This window comes from Leopardus geoffroyi, chromosome B3 (assembly GCF_018350155.1).
Source record: "Leopardus geoffroyi isolate Oge1 chromosome B3, O.geoffroyi_Oge1_pat1.0, whole genome shotgun sequence".
Classification (NCBI taxonomy): Eukaryota; Metazoa; Chordata; class Mammalia; order Carnivora; family Felidae; genus Leopardus; species Leopardus geoffroyi.
This window is the reverse complement of record NC_059337.1, coordinates 109930142-109947985: the sequence shown is the minus strand read 5'-3', so window position 1 is coordinate 109947985 and position 17844 is coordinate 109930142. Positions and strand designations below refer to the sequence as shown.

The 17844-nt window shown below is 41.5% G+C and overlaps 1 protein-coding gene across 4 annotated transcripts in view; it reads left to right on the top strand.

The window, feature by feature from the left end:
* The window catches only part of PPP2R5E (protein phosphatase 2 regulatory subunit B'epsilon), a 148495-nt gene that overhangs the window by 121459 nt on the left and 9192 nt on the right, over positions 1-17844 (top strand). For 2 of the 4 annotated variants that reach the window (XM_045451196.1, XM_045451197.1), the window contains exons 6-13: positions 5398-5528; positions 5648-5707; positions 6686-6794; positions 8227-8280; positions 8383-8433; positions 10224-10343; positions 14943-15070; positions 17100-17186. In XM_045451196.1, coding sequence (XP_045307152.1) covers positions 5398-5528; positions 5648-5707; positions 6686-6794; positions 8227-8280; positions 8383-8433; positions 10224-10343; positions 14943-15070; positions 17100-17186 — 740 coding nt within the window. Of the gene's footprint in view, positions 1-5397; positions 5529-5647; positions 5708-6685; positions 6795-8226; positions 8281-8382; positions 8434-10223; positions 10344-14942; positions 15071-17099; positions 17202-17844 lie in introns of all 4 variants that reach the window. The other 2 variants (XM_045451194.1, XM_045451195.1) reach the window with 1 other exon arrangement.

Sequence of the window (17844 nt, the reverse complement as noted above, 5' to 3'; positions counted from 1 at the left end):
TTCTAGCAGTTTACATGTATTTCCTTGTATGATTTCCATTTCTCTAAATTGCATTCTTAATGCTGCTGTTCCTTGATTTTTTAAAATCTTTTCCTACTGTATATCTTTATATGTCTCCCTCTCTATCTCTTCCTTTATATCTCAACAATGTAGTTGTGTCACAAAATTTAATGAAATTGTAGTGTTTGCATTAGTGTACGTGTTGTTCTCAGCCAAGGCACATGTTATGCTATAATTGCGTTTCTTCTCCTGTAGAGCTTTTTTTTTTTTTTTTTTTTTTAACCCCCTAGAATTAATAGTTGCCATATTTTTCACATGCTTGCTTTTCTGGGTATTGGTTACTAGTTCATCCCTCCGTTCTTCTCTGAGTGCAATATACAGCTTTTCTCAGTCTGGCCCACACATTGGCTAGTCTGTAGTTCCATTGTTTTCCCTGAAGGTCTCCTTCCCAGAGCTGGAGCTCTGGGCATCTTGCTCTGGTTGGCACTGGTGGCTTCCTCTAGGCTGTATCCACCGTAGTTATCCTGGGATTTCCCTTTGCCACTCTTCTGCACTCTGCTTCTGCACTCTTTGCTTGCTTATCTCCCTCTCTTTGATTTTGGCAGAATACATTTTCTAGATGCTTCCTAAGAAGGTATGAATGGGTTGTAAGTTTTCGAGACCTGCTTCTCTGAACATGTCTTTATTCTACCCACACACTTGATTGACATTTTGGCTAGGTATAGCTTTATGGGTTAGAACTCATATTCTCTCAGATGTTTTAGGGAGTTCTAGATTGTCTTCTACTTCCAGTATTGGTATTGAGAAGGCCTGCGCCAACTGGGACTCCTTATCCTTTATAGTGACCTATTTTCTCTCTTCGCTTTTGAGATCTTTTCTTTGTCCCCAGTGTCCACATAATTCAAACTGATGTGCTTTGCTGTAGGTCTTTGTTTATTAATTGTGCAGAGAACATACTGGCCCTTAGTGGTATCGAAACTCATGTCCCCTTTTTCTGGAAAATTGCATTGAATTCTTTCTTAGATAATTTCATGTGCTTTGTTTTTGTGTCTGTGTGTCTGTTCTCTGTGCCTGTTTGGAATGTGTTGGACCTTCCAGATGGATCCTCTAGTTACCTTCTTTCTTCTATATACTGTCTTCTTCTATTCTTTCAGGATAGATTTGCTCATTGTAATGTTGCAGTTCTTCTGGAAGTTTTATTTCTGTTACATCTTGAATTTCCAGAAGTTCTTTTTATTTTCTGAATATCCATCTGTAGTTGCTCTGTTTTGTTCCAGGGATCCAATAGGTTTGTTTATTTCTGGGGATAAGTTCTTTTTTGCAGGTTTTTTTTTTTTGTTTTTTTGGTTTGTTTGTTTCTTTGCTTGCATTGTGGCTCTTTCCTCTGATGTCTTTATGATTGTTTGTTTTGGTCTCTTTTGTGTTAGAATGCTGGTGATCCTTGGCTTCATAGTTACATGTTAGTCATCAGAGAGGAACCATTGAAGAGCCTTCTTAGAGCACGCGTGTGTGTGTGTGAGCACGCATGTGTGCATGCATGCACACAAATGGGAGACACTTAGCACATTGGGCAGAGACCTTGCTCTTTCAATGACAAACCCTCAAATATCTGTATCAACAGGTGTTTCCTCTTGAGGCTGTCAAGAGGCTGAGGCTGAGGTCCCTCAAAAGGGACCTTCCTATCTCCTACCTCATCCAGGATTTTGAGGGCTTAGGCAAAGGGACCGGCAGAAGTCTCATTCTTCAGCATGCTGACTGTTATTTAATCCCCCCCCCTTTTTTTTTTATTTTTCACTTAGCTGTGTACAGTGTCTTGAAGCTGAGAGACTTGAGTGCTTATTCTCTCCAGATTTTGATTGTAAATCTTTAGTCCACTGCTTGGGACACGGATCTGGGAGGTCTTGTTACTCTTTCGACAAACTTTCAACCAGCCCTCCTGTTTTTAGCTCCCCACACCCTTGCCATCAAATATATCTGGTGTCTTCAGTTCTTAAGCCTTTTAAGGGTTCTCTAGTGTGAACTGGCTTGCTTCTTGTTGGCTCCCTTCCTTGCTGGCAGGATGGAAAAACACTTAGCAGAGTGGAGAAAGAGGAAACCTAAGATAGTTACCCCTTGCCATCCACTTTCCATCTTTGAAAAACGTGTAAATTTGTCTCATCTGCTCTCCATTCCTCTTTGCCCCGTGGGTTTCTTCCATTTTTATTCTTTTATTCTAATCTCAGGGGGGATGCAGGAGAGAGTTTCAGTCTCCCATGTCTGATTGGGAGACCCTAACTGCCTTTTTCATTTTGCCCTTTTCATGTCCCTGGAGATTTATGATTAGGTTCAAAGGAGGGTTCTTTGGCTAAATCACTCCCCAGTTCATCCCTGTTTGTGAGCTTCAGGAAAGCTGGCTTTGTAAACTAGGAGTCAGCATGTTGACAGGTCTGTCTTTGCGCTGTAGTCACCTTGGAAACTCTCCAGCTTTTCTCTGACAACAAGTTGCCTGCTATATTGTAGGGAGTGCAGTTCACTAGGCATTTACAGATGCTGGATGAGATTTCTCATTGCTTTTTTGTGGGCCGTGTCTATATGACTAAGCACAAGTGTGTCATTTTGTTTTGGAAAGCAGAGCTCATCCCTCTCCTCCTTTTCTCGACCTGTGTGTTGTTATACTTTTTCTTTTGTCTTTTATATCATGAACTCACCAAAAATGTGTTCTATAGAGCCGCAAAAAAGTAATTTATATAATGTAATTTATCTTTCTTTCTCATAGGACATCATATATGATGATACTATTTGTGGCTTTGTAAATGACTTAAGTTAGATGCCTGGTGATGCATGTTTTTTTGAGTGCCTAATGAAAACGCAAGTTAAATAATTTTTGCTTAATTATATTTTCATTAAACTCTTAAGATTAATAGTACATAAGCATAGTTGATTCAGGTTTTGCTAACAGTACACCCCCTCAAACCTTCTCTTATGTTGGTTGCAAATTACCCATTAAACCCTTTTATAACACCTAAAAATAGAAACCAGATTAAAAAGTAGAACTTAAAAGGTTAATTATTTCCATTAACAAGGAGTAGGATGAGTAGGTTAGAGATCTTATGTCATTTTGTGTGTGTGGTAGATAAGAGATACTGGGCCCCTGGGACCTTTTCGTTTATGGGGCCACATACCTTTCCTTCTTAGAGTGTTCCCTGTGGAAGTGTGTAGTCGACTTGCTCATTGCTTTCCCTGTGGGCTCCCAAGTTTTTCACTAGTGTGTGTGTGCACAGTAACAAGGACAGTTCTTGGCATGTGCGGACATTGATTGATTGGTTGATGGACTGCATGGCTGACGGGGCAGAGAGACGGCAGTTGTCTTAACAGCTTCTATTCTGATGGGCTGCTGGTGAAGGTATGTGCTGTTGAGCCTGCCATGAACGCTCTCCCTCCACTTCAGCCTTCTCATTTCTTCATGGGTCTGTCTGGATGTCACTTCCTCCAGAAGCCTTCCCTACCACTCCACTTCTCCCCAGTAGAGTGGATTTGTCTGCTGTGTGTTCATATAGCATCCTAAACCACTTATGCTGCCTGTTCACCGGTATCGCTCATTTGGACTTGGCTTTGTGAAAGCTGATTGTGTCTGTCTTGCTCACTGTCGTATCTCTGACACCTTGCCCAGTGGCTGGCTCTGAATAGGCAGACATATTTATTTGAGGTACTTGATTTTTGAATGGACAGACGGGTGGACGGATAGATCGATGGATGACATTGTGTAGCCAAAAATTGCATTTCTGTCCCTGCCCAATTTGGAAGATTCTCCTTCAGTTTGTACTTCCTGCCGTTATTTGAAGGGCCATTCTTTGTCTGTAATTGTGTCTTTGTTCAACGAAAAGCACCAAGCAAAAGCAGACAATTTATTTGATTACTGCCCACTGAGTTATTCTTCTGCTGTCAGCCTCATGTCTTAATCACCTGAAATCATGCTTACGTGTGTCTTGATAGCTTTTTTGGTAATTAGCGTAGTCTGTGTTCATTTGTATACTGTCAGTATGCTCTTGAGATGTTTTGCTGTAAAGTCAACTTTAGTATAAACTGTGAGTCTTGTTTTATTGTGATGATAATGAATGTATGAGGAACTCTGTAAAATTCAAACCAGTCTTCAAGTTTGTTCTTCAGCTGGAGGAAGCTGCCCACTGTCATTTAAAAAAAAAAAAAAGAAAGAAAGAAAAAGAAGAGCTTTATTGAAATATAATTCACATACCGTAAAATCCACCCTTTTAAAAAAGTTTCCAACTTAGTGTTGTTTAGTATATTCACCAAGTTGTGTATGCATGACTGCTATATAATCACAGAACGTGTTTTAGCATCCCGCAAAGAAACGCCATACTCCTTAGCAGACATTCTTCATTCTGCAAATCTGTGGATTTGCCTGCTCCTACAGTATGTGGCCCGTGTGTTTGGCTTCTTTCACTTTGCATGATGTTTCAGAGGCTCCTCCGTGTGGTATCAGTACTTCATTCCTTTTTGTGGGCTGAATAATAGTCCATTGTAGCACATTTTGCTCATCCGTGCATTAGTTGATGGCCATTAGGGTTGTTTCCACTTTGCGCTATTGTGAATCATGCCGCTGTGAACGTTCATGTACAGGTTTTGTTGTTGACATAAGTTGATATCTTATCAGGATTCAGTTACTGACTGTAGATTACAAGTGAGTGGAAGTTCAAAGAATGTCATCCATGTATAATAAACATACAGAAATCATAAATGTTCACCTCAGTGAGTGTTTACAAAGTGAGTACACCTGTGTAACAAGAACCACGCTCTACAAAGAGAACACTGCCAGGATCACTGGGGGCTTTTAGATGTTGGCTTTGGTTTAGGTTGATTCATTTACCTGCATGCTCGGGTGGAGCTGAAGGCTTATCCTAACTGTGTATTTGGAACATGAGCTCAGTAGGTAGTTTGTTATAGGAGTGCGGCAGCTGAAATCACAGACTCTAGGGCATCAGTTGTTTGGTTTCAAACCCCAGCTTTGCCATTTATTAGTGTGAGACCAAGGGCAAGTTGCCCAACGATCTCTGAGCCCCAATTTCCTCATCTGTAAAATGGGGATAACACTACTTTATAGGAAGGATTAACATAAGTAGATTGCTTAGAAAGTTGCATGATAATCGTGCTAAGTGCAGTATGTGTGTTACCTCTTACTGTTGTTATGATGATTATTATTGTGTTTATCTCTTCATTAGAATGTAAGCCCCTTGTCTGACTGATTTATCTTTGTATTTCCAAAGACTAGCACTGTGCCTGGCCCATAATAAACTTTTGAGGAAGGAAAGGAGGGAGGGATTTTAAATCATGAGTGGCAGAACTCCTAAATCCTTTCCTGAAACCACTTCTGACTTCTACTCTGTCTTTCATTTACAACAGCTTTTGGAGCTATTTGACAGCGAAGACCCTCGGGAACGGGACTACTTAAAAACAGTCTTACACAGAATTTATGGCAAATTTCTTGGTCTTAGAGCATTTATCCGAAAACAGATTAACAATATTTTTCTAAGGTAAGTGAAGGGTGGGGGGGAGGACAAGTAAAATTGGTGGTTTCATAGAAGTGTTAAGTAAACATCAAATACTTGAACATCATGTACTGACTTTATTCTTTCTTTCCTTTTTAAAAAAGGTTTGTTTATGAAACAGAACACTTCAATGGTGTAGCCGAACTGCTGGAAATATTAGGAAGGTAAGCACATTTTTAGCTAATTGCTAATCTCAGGTGAATAACATTTTGCAAATTAGATTCAAGTGGCACAGGGCAACTCCGACCTAGATCTCTTGCTGTATGTACATCGGGTACTCTAATTTGTGCCTTAGCCTATTTCCCAGCTGACCCTACAAGACGTGATTTCTTGTTCCCCCTTGTTCCACAATTAGGCATTCCTAATTCTACCGGAATGACTGAAAGAGCTAACAGTTTGTTCATTGCTACAGAGACAGTACATCTGATTGCAGCCAGGCCAGTTACTCCAAAACACCTTATTCTTGTTAGTTTCTAGGCTACCTGTCCTTTGCCATATCTTTTGACCGCAAGTTCAGATAAATTGGAAGGATTGCCTTTTTCACAGGAGCCATGTACCCAGGTGTGGTTCTTGAACAGCTGCTGCCTGGACGAGTGGAATGAATTGGAAAGAGACAGCTGTTGTGTAGGTTTCTACACACAAGGGAGGTTAATGTAACTGGACAATGTGATTACTTAGTCTCTCCCCCTAATAGGAGGAGAAAAAGAAGGTGGAGTCCCATGGTTTTTTCTGTGATTTCCCCAGGCTGGGCTCTGTATCTGTGGTATTCTTGGTCTGAGAAGAAATTCCAGGAATGATGTCTACAAACGGAAAGGGTCATAAGTGAGCAGTTTTAGGGGGAAGGAAAAATAAAGAGTCTTTGATCGAAGAGCTTTCTGTTGCTCAGAATCATTTACTCGGTTTAAGAGCATGAGAGCCCATGCTAGGAGATCATCAGCAAATTGTCTTTAATTTCCTTCCTGCTTAAATGTGCTCTTTGAAGTAACTGGGAAATCTTGGATGCCACTGGGGTGGGGTTTAGGTTGTTCTGGACCCAACAGAAACTGATTCCGATTTCACCTGGTCCTTCCATGAACAGGTGGTCTCGGTTTAGCTGGTTGTGATCACGCTGCTAATTCATGTTTCTTTTTTCTTTTTCCTAGTATTATCAATGGCTTTGCTTTACCTCTTAAGGCAGAACACAAACAGTTTCTGGTGAAAGTGTTGATCCCTTTACACACTGTCAGGAGCCTATCACTCTTCCATGCCCAGGTAGAATTTTATGCAAGTTCTTTTGGAAACAAAATTAAAAGTTTATAAACTCAGTGTTTCTTTGATATTGATATTTCCTTACGTAAACAAACAAACAAACAAACTCGTTCAAGTATAAAATACTTCCCAAGGAAAATTAAAATGTGTGTTAATGTTTTCTATGCATAAGGGAATCATGGGAGTATTTTTCAAGAGGGAGGAACATCTATTCCGCCATCTCATTTTACAGAGAACTTTAATGACTTGACTAGTGCACAAAATTATATATTGAACGTAGAATAAAATATGTGTGTTTTCCAGATTTAGATCTCTGGACTTGTAATCGTTTTTGAGTGTTCTGGAATATTTGATCTCATCCTCATTTGCATCAGCCTGTCACTTGCTCTCTGCCCCCTCTTGTGGTTAATTCACTATTTCCTTCTCACTTTCTCCAGGCAAATAAACACACTCCCAAGTAAACAAATCAATCAGTACTTTCACATCTTTTTATTTTTAGCCTCTATAGGACTTTAAAAAGCATCCTCTGTCTTGTCCCAAGTCTGGTTTCCATGCTAACACTGCCTTGCGTGGTACGTGTGTCCCTAGGGGACAGATAAATGATGTAGTGGCATTTTAATTTTAGTATTCCAAACCAATGGGAATGTTTTGAGTTTGCATAAAAATGTCACACATTTTTCTGAGCAGTGTTCCTCTTTAAATGTGAAATTCTGTGTTTCGAGGAAAAATTAGTCCATATGTTTCCAATTTAGAACACCATCAAAATGTTGTTTCGCAAGGGTGGATTTCTTGTCCAAAAATCTTTACGAGCCCTTTTACAAATCTTGCCTCTGGTTTTTGAAATCACATTTCATGATCGTGTGTAAAAGAATTCTTACCTAGCTGGGCTAGCATCAGATGTAAAACTTCACATTTCTCCCGGTTCTAACTGTGGCAGGTACAACCTTTTATCTCTTCACGAAACCGCTTCAGCCTGCATGGGCCACTTTAGGCGGTCAGCAAGAGGTTTAGTAAGTGCCTGCCTTTCGTGTAGGACTCTTCTGGAGCCACAGTAAAACCCCGTGCTGTTGATGTTGGCACAGAGAGAAAGGAAGCCCATGCGATGTAGCTTAGACTGTATGTAGATGAGATACTTTCAGAATATACTGAATGTGATATTTCTGCTTTTCATTAGCTGGATACTTCATGTCTCAGTATCCTTTTTTTTTTTTTTTTTTTTTTAACAAAATTCCCCTGGGGCGTTATTAGTGTCAATCTTTGGCTTGAAAAAGTAGCTTTTTATTTCATTTTATATATATTATATTTTTAGAATGAATTGAACATGAAATTACTAAAACCAGAGTCTAGAAACTTTGTAGGAAGTTTTGATGTATCTTTGAGCCCTTTTGAGTATATAGCATTTCCAATTTTGTCTTTCATTTTTCTGTTTCTCCAGCTGGCATATTGCATAGTACAGTTTCTGGAGAAAGATCCTTCACTCACAGAACCAGTAAGTATTTTTTCCATAATTTCAAAAGACTTCAAAATGACTACTTTTCATAGAGTCTATGTGGACAATTAAGTACCATTGTTTTTCTCCTTTTCATTTTAGGTTATTAGGGGGTTAATGAAATTTTGGCCTAAAACATGTAGTCAAAAAGAGGTAAGTGCTTAATGTCAGCGTGTTAATAACTTACTAAATACTTTGTAGAGTGTCAGGCTCTGAGCCGATAAGTATGTGTAAAAATCCATGATCTCGTCTAATCTTCATTTTATCTCTGTCAGGCATGTCTGTAAATATTCACATGTTACTAGTTTTAAAATGGAAGCATGGAGAGCTGAAGTAGCCTGCCTGAGTAGACGCTAAGTGGAAGGGAGTGGGTCAGAATCCGCCACCCTGATTCCTGAACCCTGAACTTTTATCACGCTCCACTCAGTCCCAGCGAAGCCCAAGGCAGGCTCCGGTCACGTGCCCCACTGTCTAGCTTTATCGAAGTCACCTTTCTAGTGGCCACCCTCATGGTGTGGAGGTTTTGGTGTTGCTGTAGATAGGTGCTAAAGCCACCAGCCCAAATGCTCCCCATTTTAAAATAGAGTATAGATGGGATCTTACTGTCTACAATTGTAAACTATGTTACAGACCTCTAGTTCCAGCTCTTCAGAAGTGGCCCTGGAAATCCCTGACCTTCAGTCATTTGTACTTTTGCTAAGACCTAACCAGCCATGTGCCCTGTGAGGAGGTTGTAGGGGAGGAAGTCTCTTAGCTTAGCTGTGAGCCTAGCTGGGTGCCAGACCTGCGCTCACTGTTCTATGGAAACCATGTAGAAAATGGCCCAGCAGGAAAGGTCATCTGTTAGCTTGACATTTTGGGAGACTTGGGGGAGAACTCCTCTATGTGTCTTGACAAATGGCAAGAGTCAGCTGCCTACTTTGTATTACTTTTAACAGAAATACCCTCCTTTTCAAATCAGTTTCAATTCTCCAAAACCCTACTTTATACAATTTCAAGAAGTCATCTGACTCTTTAATACCTGTTAGACAAAATTAAACTCTACATTGCTGCCCAGATGCACCTCAAGATTTGAAAACGTTGTCATATGTCGTATTTTAATTGCATAGTTAATTTTTTTTAAGGTAATTATTTTTTCCGTGCCTAAATGGGTAACTCTTTTTTATTTCTCTGTAACTTTTCCGTTGTATTTAAAACAGTTGACTGTGCTATTGATTTGGCTCCATTTTGTCATCTAAAAGCTCAGTTTCTTGAGACACATAGTGCTGAGGCTGAGACTCGTTGTGCTTTATGGTGGGCAGTTGTGCGCGCTTACGAGTGTGTGTACGTAAGTGTGTGGAGGCGTGGAGATGGGCTCAGTGCGTGCTAATGGGGTTAAAATGGTACCTGCATGTGGGTGAACCTGCTCATTTGTGTCTCTCCGTCTCTGTTAACTGGTGAAGCCTACGGCAGCACCTAGCACGTAGCAGGGGCTGAAACACTTAGCAGATACCTGCATGCGCCACTGTGGACCTTTGTTCATCATGCAGGAGGACCGCTTTTCCCACTGTTTGAAAAATAAGAGTAGGGAGGCAGATGCTAGCTAGGTGAGAGCAAAAGAGGGGAGAGCCCCAGGGACATTGCTATTTCCCAAGGGCCCTGCCGCCACATGTAAGTGCTCCCTCCCCCCCCCCCCCTTTCTGGGTTAGATGTAGCACGTAGAGGAATTTTTCCAAAGTAAATGGAATCATATTTTCAAAGCTATAGGGACTTTGCTTTTCATAAGTACCCTCTGGTGAATTCATTATGAAGTGAACATTTAATGTAAGACAATGCTAATTTTTTCCTGTTTGGTTTTATGTGTAAATTTTTCTTAAAACATTACAAACTCTCATGACTCCTCATCATTCATCTGGATTTTTTAACGAAGTACCTGAGGTTTTGCGTTTTGTATGTACTTACAGGTCATGTTCCTTGGGGAGCTGGAAGAAATATTGGATGTGATCGAACCCTCCCAGTTTGTTAAAATCCAAGAACCTTTGTTTAAACAAATTGCCAAATGTGTATCTAGCCCCCATTTTCAGGTTAGTAATAGAGGATGAGCCAGAGTGGCCTGTGCAACATATGTTGTTTGGTAACATTTTATTTGTATTGAAAGAAATGTAATGGACACTAGCTACCTGTTGTTTTTTATTTGCTATTTTCTCCTATGATAATAATTTTAATAATGACCTCCTCTATGTTGAACACCTGTAATAGGACAGCCACCGTGATGATGCTTTCTGTCTAGTGACTTCAGTGTTCATGATCACTCTGCAAGGAGGGCATTACGAGTTTTACAGATGTGAACACTGAAGTTCGAAGTGGTAAAGTAATTTGTCTCCAGTAAAATGGCTGAGTAAGGGGTGGACTGGTAGGGTTCCTGCAGAGTGTAAGAGAGAATGCGAAATAAAGCTTAAGAGAACACACACATTCTGTACTGTGCTAGATGCTTTACATGCATTCTTTGTAAACTTCAAATTATCCTACGGGGCTCTCCCCACCCTCTCACCTTCCCTGCCTGCTGTGTTCTAGAAGAAAAAATTGAAATTCAGAGAATGATTTGCTCAAGGCCCCGAGTTCATAAGGAGGTGAGTCCCTTCAGTGTAGCTTCTTGTGAACGTTGGTGACCTTCCCGTGGCACCACTCTGCCTCCTTGTGGCCACTCTGGGGGAATCACAGGGAAGCGAACCCAGCCACCTTTTCCTTAACTGGGCCTGTTGCCACAGTGCTGCAGAACCCACACAAGAGGGAAGGGGGTGACCTGGAGTGAAAACATGTTAGGTTTTATGCCCTTTCACTGTTTCACCAAGGTCCAAATCACAGACCTTGAAGATTAACTGTTTAGGTGCTGCCTGTTGACCGGAACAGTGTGTGCACAGAATCACACACTGTTAACATGGTAGACTCGATGGTGAACTTTTCCCCAGAGCTGTCAGTATCCTGAGTAGGTAGGAGACAATTGGCTGTAGTTGTCGTTTTAATTTTTGACCCAAAGACATGTTAGTATGTTAAGGCAATGATCTTGTGACAGTCTAGCGATTATACCACAAAGCCAACCCAGAGAAAAAAAAAGTGGAAGCCATTTATGTGAACCGTTACGTTGCATTCAGATGATACAACACATGTACAGATAAACAGACCAAAACACAATTGCAGGATACTGTGTCAGTGTTTGCATATCACGCATGGCCTGAGTGCTCAGGCTTCTGGATTGTCTAACTTACTTTTCAGTTTTCATCAGGACGTTTGACATTGTGGAAAGCAAGGACCAGAACCAACTGACACTCTCTGTCTCTCTCCTTTTTTCTTTTTTCTCCCCCCGCCTCCCCCCCCCCCCCCAAATGTCTTTTAAGATCACCAGGGAGCCTTAAATGATGCTCAGAAGCTTTAGAAAGGAGACAGTGTCTAGTCAGCTACTGCTATGTCCATTCAGGCTTCTGTAACAAAGTACCACAGACTGGGTGGCTAATGAACAGGAGAAATTTATTTCTATGTTTCTGGAGGCCAGAAGTGTGAGATCAGGGTACCCGCGCAGTTGAGTGAGGCCTCTCTTCGGAGTTGCAGATTTCTTGTATCCTTACTTATCAGTGCTATTGTATAAGCACTAACCCCATTCATGAGGACTCCATTCTTACAACATTAAGTACCTTTCAAAGGCCCCCTGTACTCATACCATCGTCTTTGGGGGTTAGGATCTCAACATATGAGTTTTGTGGGGACACAGGCATTCAGATCACAGGAGGCTTCTATAACAAAACACCACAGACCATGTGGCTTAAACCACAGAAATGTATTTCTCACAGTTGTGGAGGCTGGAAGTCTGAGATCAGAGTGTCGGCCTGGCCTGCTTCTGGTGAGGGCTCCCTTTCTGGCCTGCAGATGGCTGGCTGCCTTCTTGCTGTGTCCTCACATGGCCTTTCTTTGGTGTGTGTGTGAGGAGAGAGAAGATCTCTCTCTTCCTCCTCTTAAGACCACCAAGCCTATTGGATTAGGACCCTGCCCTTATGACTTCTTTTAACCTTAAGTACCTCCTAAAAGTCCTGTCTCCAAATACACCCACACTGAGGGTTAGAGCTTCAACATATGAATTTGGCCGGGGCGGGGGAGGCAGTGTAGTCCATAGCAGAAAGAAAAAATAATTCAAAATTATTTGACAGAAGTAAGACTTTGAACTAAAGAAAGAAGGACAGTAAAGAGGTTCTTCTTTTTCTTTCTTTTTTTTTTATTTTTTTTATTTTTAAAATGTTTATTTATTTTGAGATAGAGTGCGCACTTGCACACGAGCTGGGGAGGGGCAGAGAGAGGGAGAGAGAGACAGAATTCCAAGCGGGCTCCGTGCTGTCAGCGCAGAGTCTGACTCAGGGCTCGATCTCACAAACCATGAGATCATGGCCTGAGCTGAAACCAAGAGCCGGATGTTTAACCAACCGAGACACCCAGGTGCCCCAAAGAGGTTCTTATTTATTCATTTCCTAAGTGTTCCTTGGTGTATCCAGCGAACATTTTTCAAGCGCCACTGTGTGTAGTCACGTGCCTTTCACTACTTGCCCACTGTGTGGCTTGGAGGTCAGACGGCTCCCACTAGAGACCACTCCATGTGCAAGGAGGACCGTGGGTCCCAGGAAACTAGTGGTTCTGTCCTAGTGTTAGACATGCTAATTTTTGCTTTGCATAAGCATTGCCTTTCCTCTTTAAGGGGCTTTGCTGGATACTGACTTTCTGTAAGTGATTTTGCATTAGTAACACATACATCCATTAAAATACTTGTTAGCATTAAGTAGCAGGTAAACATTAGACTTGTAATTGGATGTAGGAAAATCCTAGGTTTCTCCTTCTGTACCAGCATCCTCTGGTGGGCTCTTTAAAAGTTCTTCCCTTTGGTTGTAAGTTTCAGAGCAGCCTCAACCCCGTTCCTCCTCTTGTCCTTGGCTCTGCCTGCCTCAGCCACGCCTTATGCTTCACGGTTTCTAGACCCATCGTCCATGTTAGCACTTCTGCCGTCCTTTCCTGTGGTTCCCTCTGCCTGGAATGCCTTATCCTTCTTTGCTTCATCCTTCAGAGCCCCATTTAGATGCTACCGCCTGTGTTACATTGCTGCGACTCCTCCTCTCCCTCAGGTCATCCAGATTGTTCATTCCACTCTTTCCTCGGGCTCTTTGTTTCTTCTTTATCGGTACAGCATCTGTCACGGGTTACATAGGATAGGCCCGTAGATCCCCCCTTCCCCTGCTGGCATATGAGCTCCAAGGGGATAACAGAGTAAAGAAGTTAAGAGCAGGGACTTTGGAACCTGCCACTTGCTAGCCATGCGGATTTGAGGTAATGGCTTATATACTCTGGGCTCTATTTTCCTCATTTGCAAAATGGAGATGATGGCGCTTGTGCCATCGTGAGGTCATGAGGATTCAATAAGGTCGTGTGTGTGTGAAACACGTAGCACGGTGCCTGGCATGTACTAAACATTCAATAATGACTGTCTTCTTTGTACTCTCAGGGTCTAGTGCCTCATGAGGCCCGGGATTTTTTTTTGAAGCAAGTTGAATAATGTAAATGGAAAGGCTTAATTTCTCAGAGTCTATTGGTGGGTACATCTTGTACCATTTCATTAAATTATTAAATTTAAATTTAATGTAAATTTAAATCATTAAATTAGAATGTAATTTTTTAATCCCTCTGAATGAAAGAAGCCACTCTTTTTTTCTTTTTCTCCGACTCTAAAAAGCACCCTTGTCAAGATTTTAGCCTTTTTGAGATTTGGGGTTTGGTTATTCTTATTTTAGGTTCCTTTTGAGATTGTTTAGGTTATTTTTTTTGCCTTCCTTTGAATTCATAGAGTCCATTGGCTAGCATGGTGGTCAGAGAAAAGGGACCTGACATACAGGTGTCTGCACAGCCAGTGTCCCTAAGTCCAGGAACTGAGTGACTTTCTCCTGGCTGATGCAGTTCAAAGGAAGGGACCAGAAGTAAACTGTGGAAAGAGTGTGGTCACGAGCCTGGAGTCCCAGTGCTCACCATTTACTGGCAATGTGAGCTTGCCAGGTTGTTAGCCTCTCTGAGACTCAGTGTCTCCATCTCTGCAAGGAGCACACGACCTTACTCCTCAGACGGTGGCAAGGATGGGACGTCCTGTGTGCAGTGTTGGCATAGTGGCTGGGCCAGGGGACGAGCTGAGCAAATGTGACTGGCCTGTGGGGATGGGTAGCTGGGTGTTTCTCAGCAGCTGGTGGCCGAATGTCAGCCACGTGCCGGGCCCTGGGGTTGGTCTGAAGTGTGTAGGATGAAAGAAGGGAGCCAGAAGAGAGTTGAAGACTTGAGGAAGGCAGTGTGCATTAGAGAGGAAAGGTGTTTGGAGTGTTGGGAGGGAAGATGTGAGCTCAGATGAAATGGGCAGTATTGAAGGAGAATACAGAGAAATAATAGGTAGGGAAACTTTTTTCCTTCCCCTAATTGATGAACCTTTTGGGAACTCTCTAAAAGATTTGAAATCCACAACAATGTAAAGTGTGATTAATACTTAATTTCACATTTGATTGAATGATATAAAAATAGTCTTAAAATATTTTTGTTTGGAGAGATTTTAATTTTGTTTTATCTGTCTTTTTTGCTCTCTTAATATTTTCTTTTTCTTTTCCTTTTTAAAGGTGGCAGAAAGGGCACTGTATTATTGGAATAATGAATACATCATGAGTTTGATAGAAGAAAACTCGAATGTCATCCTTCCCATCATGTTTTCCAGTCTTTATAGGATTTCAAAAGAACATTGGAATCCGTAGGTTTTCAGTTTCTCCCCTCTTCTTCCTATTCTCCCTCCTCGCCCTTCCCTCTCTCCCTCTTTCTCTTTTGCTTAATAAAGTCTTGCCATGTGCCAGATGCTGTGCCTGTTGGTGAAGACAGATATGTGAAAACTCCTGTCTTTTAGAAATTCACTAACTGGTTGGGGAGACCCACAAGTAAACATATTTTATGAAACAGTGTTTTTTAAGTGCAGTTACATTAAAATCTCTGCTTCCATGAGGGGCTCCTGACTTGTCTGTGAATGCAGCAGAGCTTTTTGGGGGGTGGTCTGAGGTGAGAGGAGAGGGTTGCTGACATTGACGAGGGGGTAATGCTCAAAAGGATTCTTAAAGCAATGTGGCAGGTGCATGGGACGGGGAAGCCCTTTCGTAGTGAGTCTCATCATCACATTAAAAGGCACAAACACATAAAAAGTACCTGTCAGGTTCTGAAACCTGTAAGTTTGGGAGGGCTAAATTACCAGGTCTTTTGGGGAGGTGGCTAGATGGGGTGAAAAGGGAGAGTTCACCTCCCCCCCGCACATGAACCTTCACCAGTGGATGATAAGGAAATACTAAGGAGTCCTAAGGAGGAAAGTGCTTTGAATTGATTTGCATTTTAGCATGATCCATTTCTTAAAAACCCAAGTCTGTCATTACACATATTCTCTAGGAAGACAAGTTTAAAATCACTGAAGGATATGTTTAACATCTAGTCCTATGAAGGTTAAAGCATTCTTTATTTGAATGGCTTTACATGTGTCTCTGGACTAGAAAGAAAATTTAGTGTGGTATTAGATATTAGTAAGATGTAATTAAGTATATTCCTAGTATGCGTTTAGAAGTTTTGCATACAACTGTAAAATATCACATTTCTTACTTTTCAAATTTGCCAAATTTTGTTATTAAAACTCATAAAAATAAAGAACTGGTAAATCTCATTATGCAGGTAGTCTCTTGGGGACGTAGAGAGTGGTTTTGGCAAGTGTCTGTAGCTGCTCAGTGCACTGTATTTGGCTCTTCTCCATCACTATCCATTGTATGTGAGAAGGTCGTTTCCCTCAACAGAAGGGAGCTTAAGTTTTCCTTTTAATAGGCACAGGGCAGAACGACACAGCAGGTACATTTATGTTTTGGAAGCATCAAACCCACGGTTTTTTTGACCTATGGCCTGACTTTTACCAGTGCCTTCTTCAGTGGTGTTGGTAGCAGATTTGTTGCAAAACAGAAGTAATGGGCGTTCTTGCAAAGGGCAGTGCTGTTTAGACTCTAGTCTGAAGATATCGAGCCCGTCATGGGCATAGTCCTGAAGACGTCAAGAGCTTATTCTTCCACTTGATGAATCTATGTGCCGCCATTTTGGCCATTTAGCTATGTTCCACAGCTAACGGCAGCCATCACCAGCTTGCCCGTCACCTCAGCGACACATGCGTTGGGTTGGTGAGGGAACTTAGCAGGAGTGAATGGACTGAACCAGATCACAACTAGAAACTCAACTCATTAAACTGCCCAACTTACAGGGGTTCGGTATCCTGTCTTGAATATGAATAACATACATATTTGTTTCCATGAGAACAGCTTTTGATTTTGATGAATTATGTATATTATCACTTTAAAAATAAAATTCTGTGCAAATTCTGGTCTCTAAGGTTAGTCCTACCACAGGTGCTCCTTTTTAGGGTGAAGTTGCTTTATTTTTATTCTTGCCTTTGTATTAAATGAAGTTAACAAATGCCCACAGACAAATCTATTCTGGGTACCAATAATTAGAAGGGCAGAATTAGATTTTTCTTTCTCTAATCCTGCCAACCCCTCCGAAAGATATCTTGCCCGAAACAGTGAAGAATGGAACTCTCTTGGTGTGGAAATGAACTGTAGGTCGTTTCTAGTTGTGGCAACTGAAAAGGGATGGAGATTTTGCAGTACAAGGAGCTCATTCAGGCACAGGTTCCGCTCTCCCTCTTTCCATGCAGCTCCCATTATGTAAGACTAACCAACGTGTTCTCTTGTCTCTGTGCTTCCCAGGGCTATCGTGGCGCTAGTGTATAATGTGTTGAAGGCATTTATGGAGATGAACAGCACGATGTTTGATGAGCTGACAGCCACATACAAGTCAGATCGTCAGCGGTAACTTTTTAAAGCTTTTTTGTCAGCTGTGCACAAAACTGTTGAGTTCTCTCCTTGCTCTTTGCCGCAGTTGCCCGATTGCACCCGAAATCATAAGCAACACACTTTTAGTTCTTTCTGTGTTCACTTTTGCATGCTCATTTGCTGTGTCTTTATTGGTGTGCCACTAGGGAGCAAAGGGTCAGTTTGAGAAAGGCTGCTTTCCTCCTTCCCTTCAGTCATGTGTCTCTTCTACCTCAGAGTTAAGGGCCTGGCATGTAACTGGTATTTCGGGCCCATTTAAGGAATCCATTAGGTAGTTTGCCATCCAGGTTCACTCCCATTCTGGACTTATTTGAGCTAGAATTGGGCAGATCTTGTATACTTCGCTCTAGCAAGAGGGGTGAGGCACCATTTTTGTTTAGCTCTTTGGCCCAGAACTTACTTTCTGCTCTAGAACACAACAAATTCATTAGGACGTAAAGGACAGTGAAAAGAACATGGAGGTGAAGAGTCTGGTATTATACAAATTTTGAAATGTTTGTGACCAAAAGGGAGCAAAAACCAGTTGAATTCTTCACATAAATGCTTATGGCTTAGTAAAGCCCTTCTTGATTTCATTTATATGTGATTTTTCAACTTCATTATTTCTTGTTCAACATGT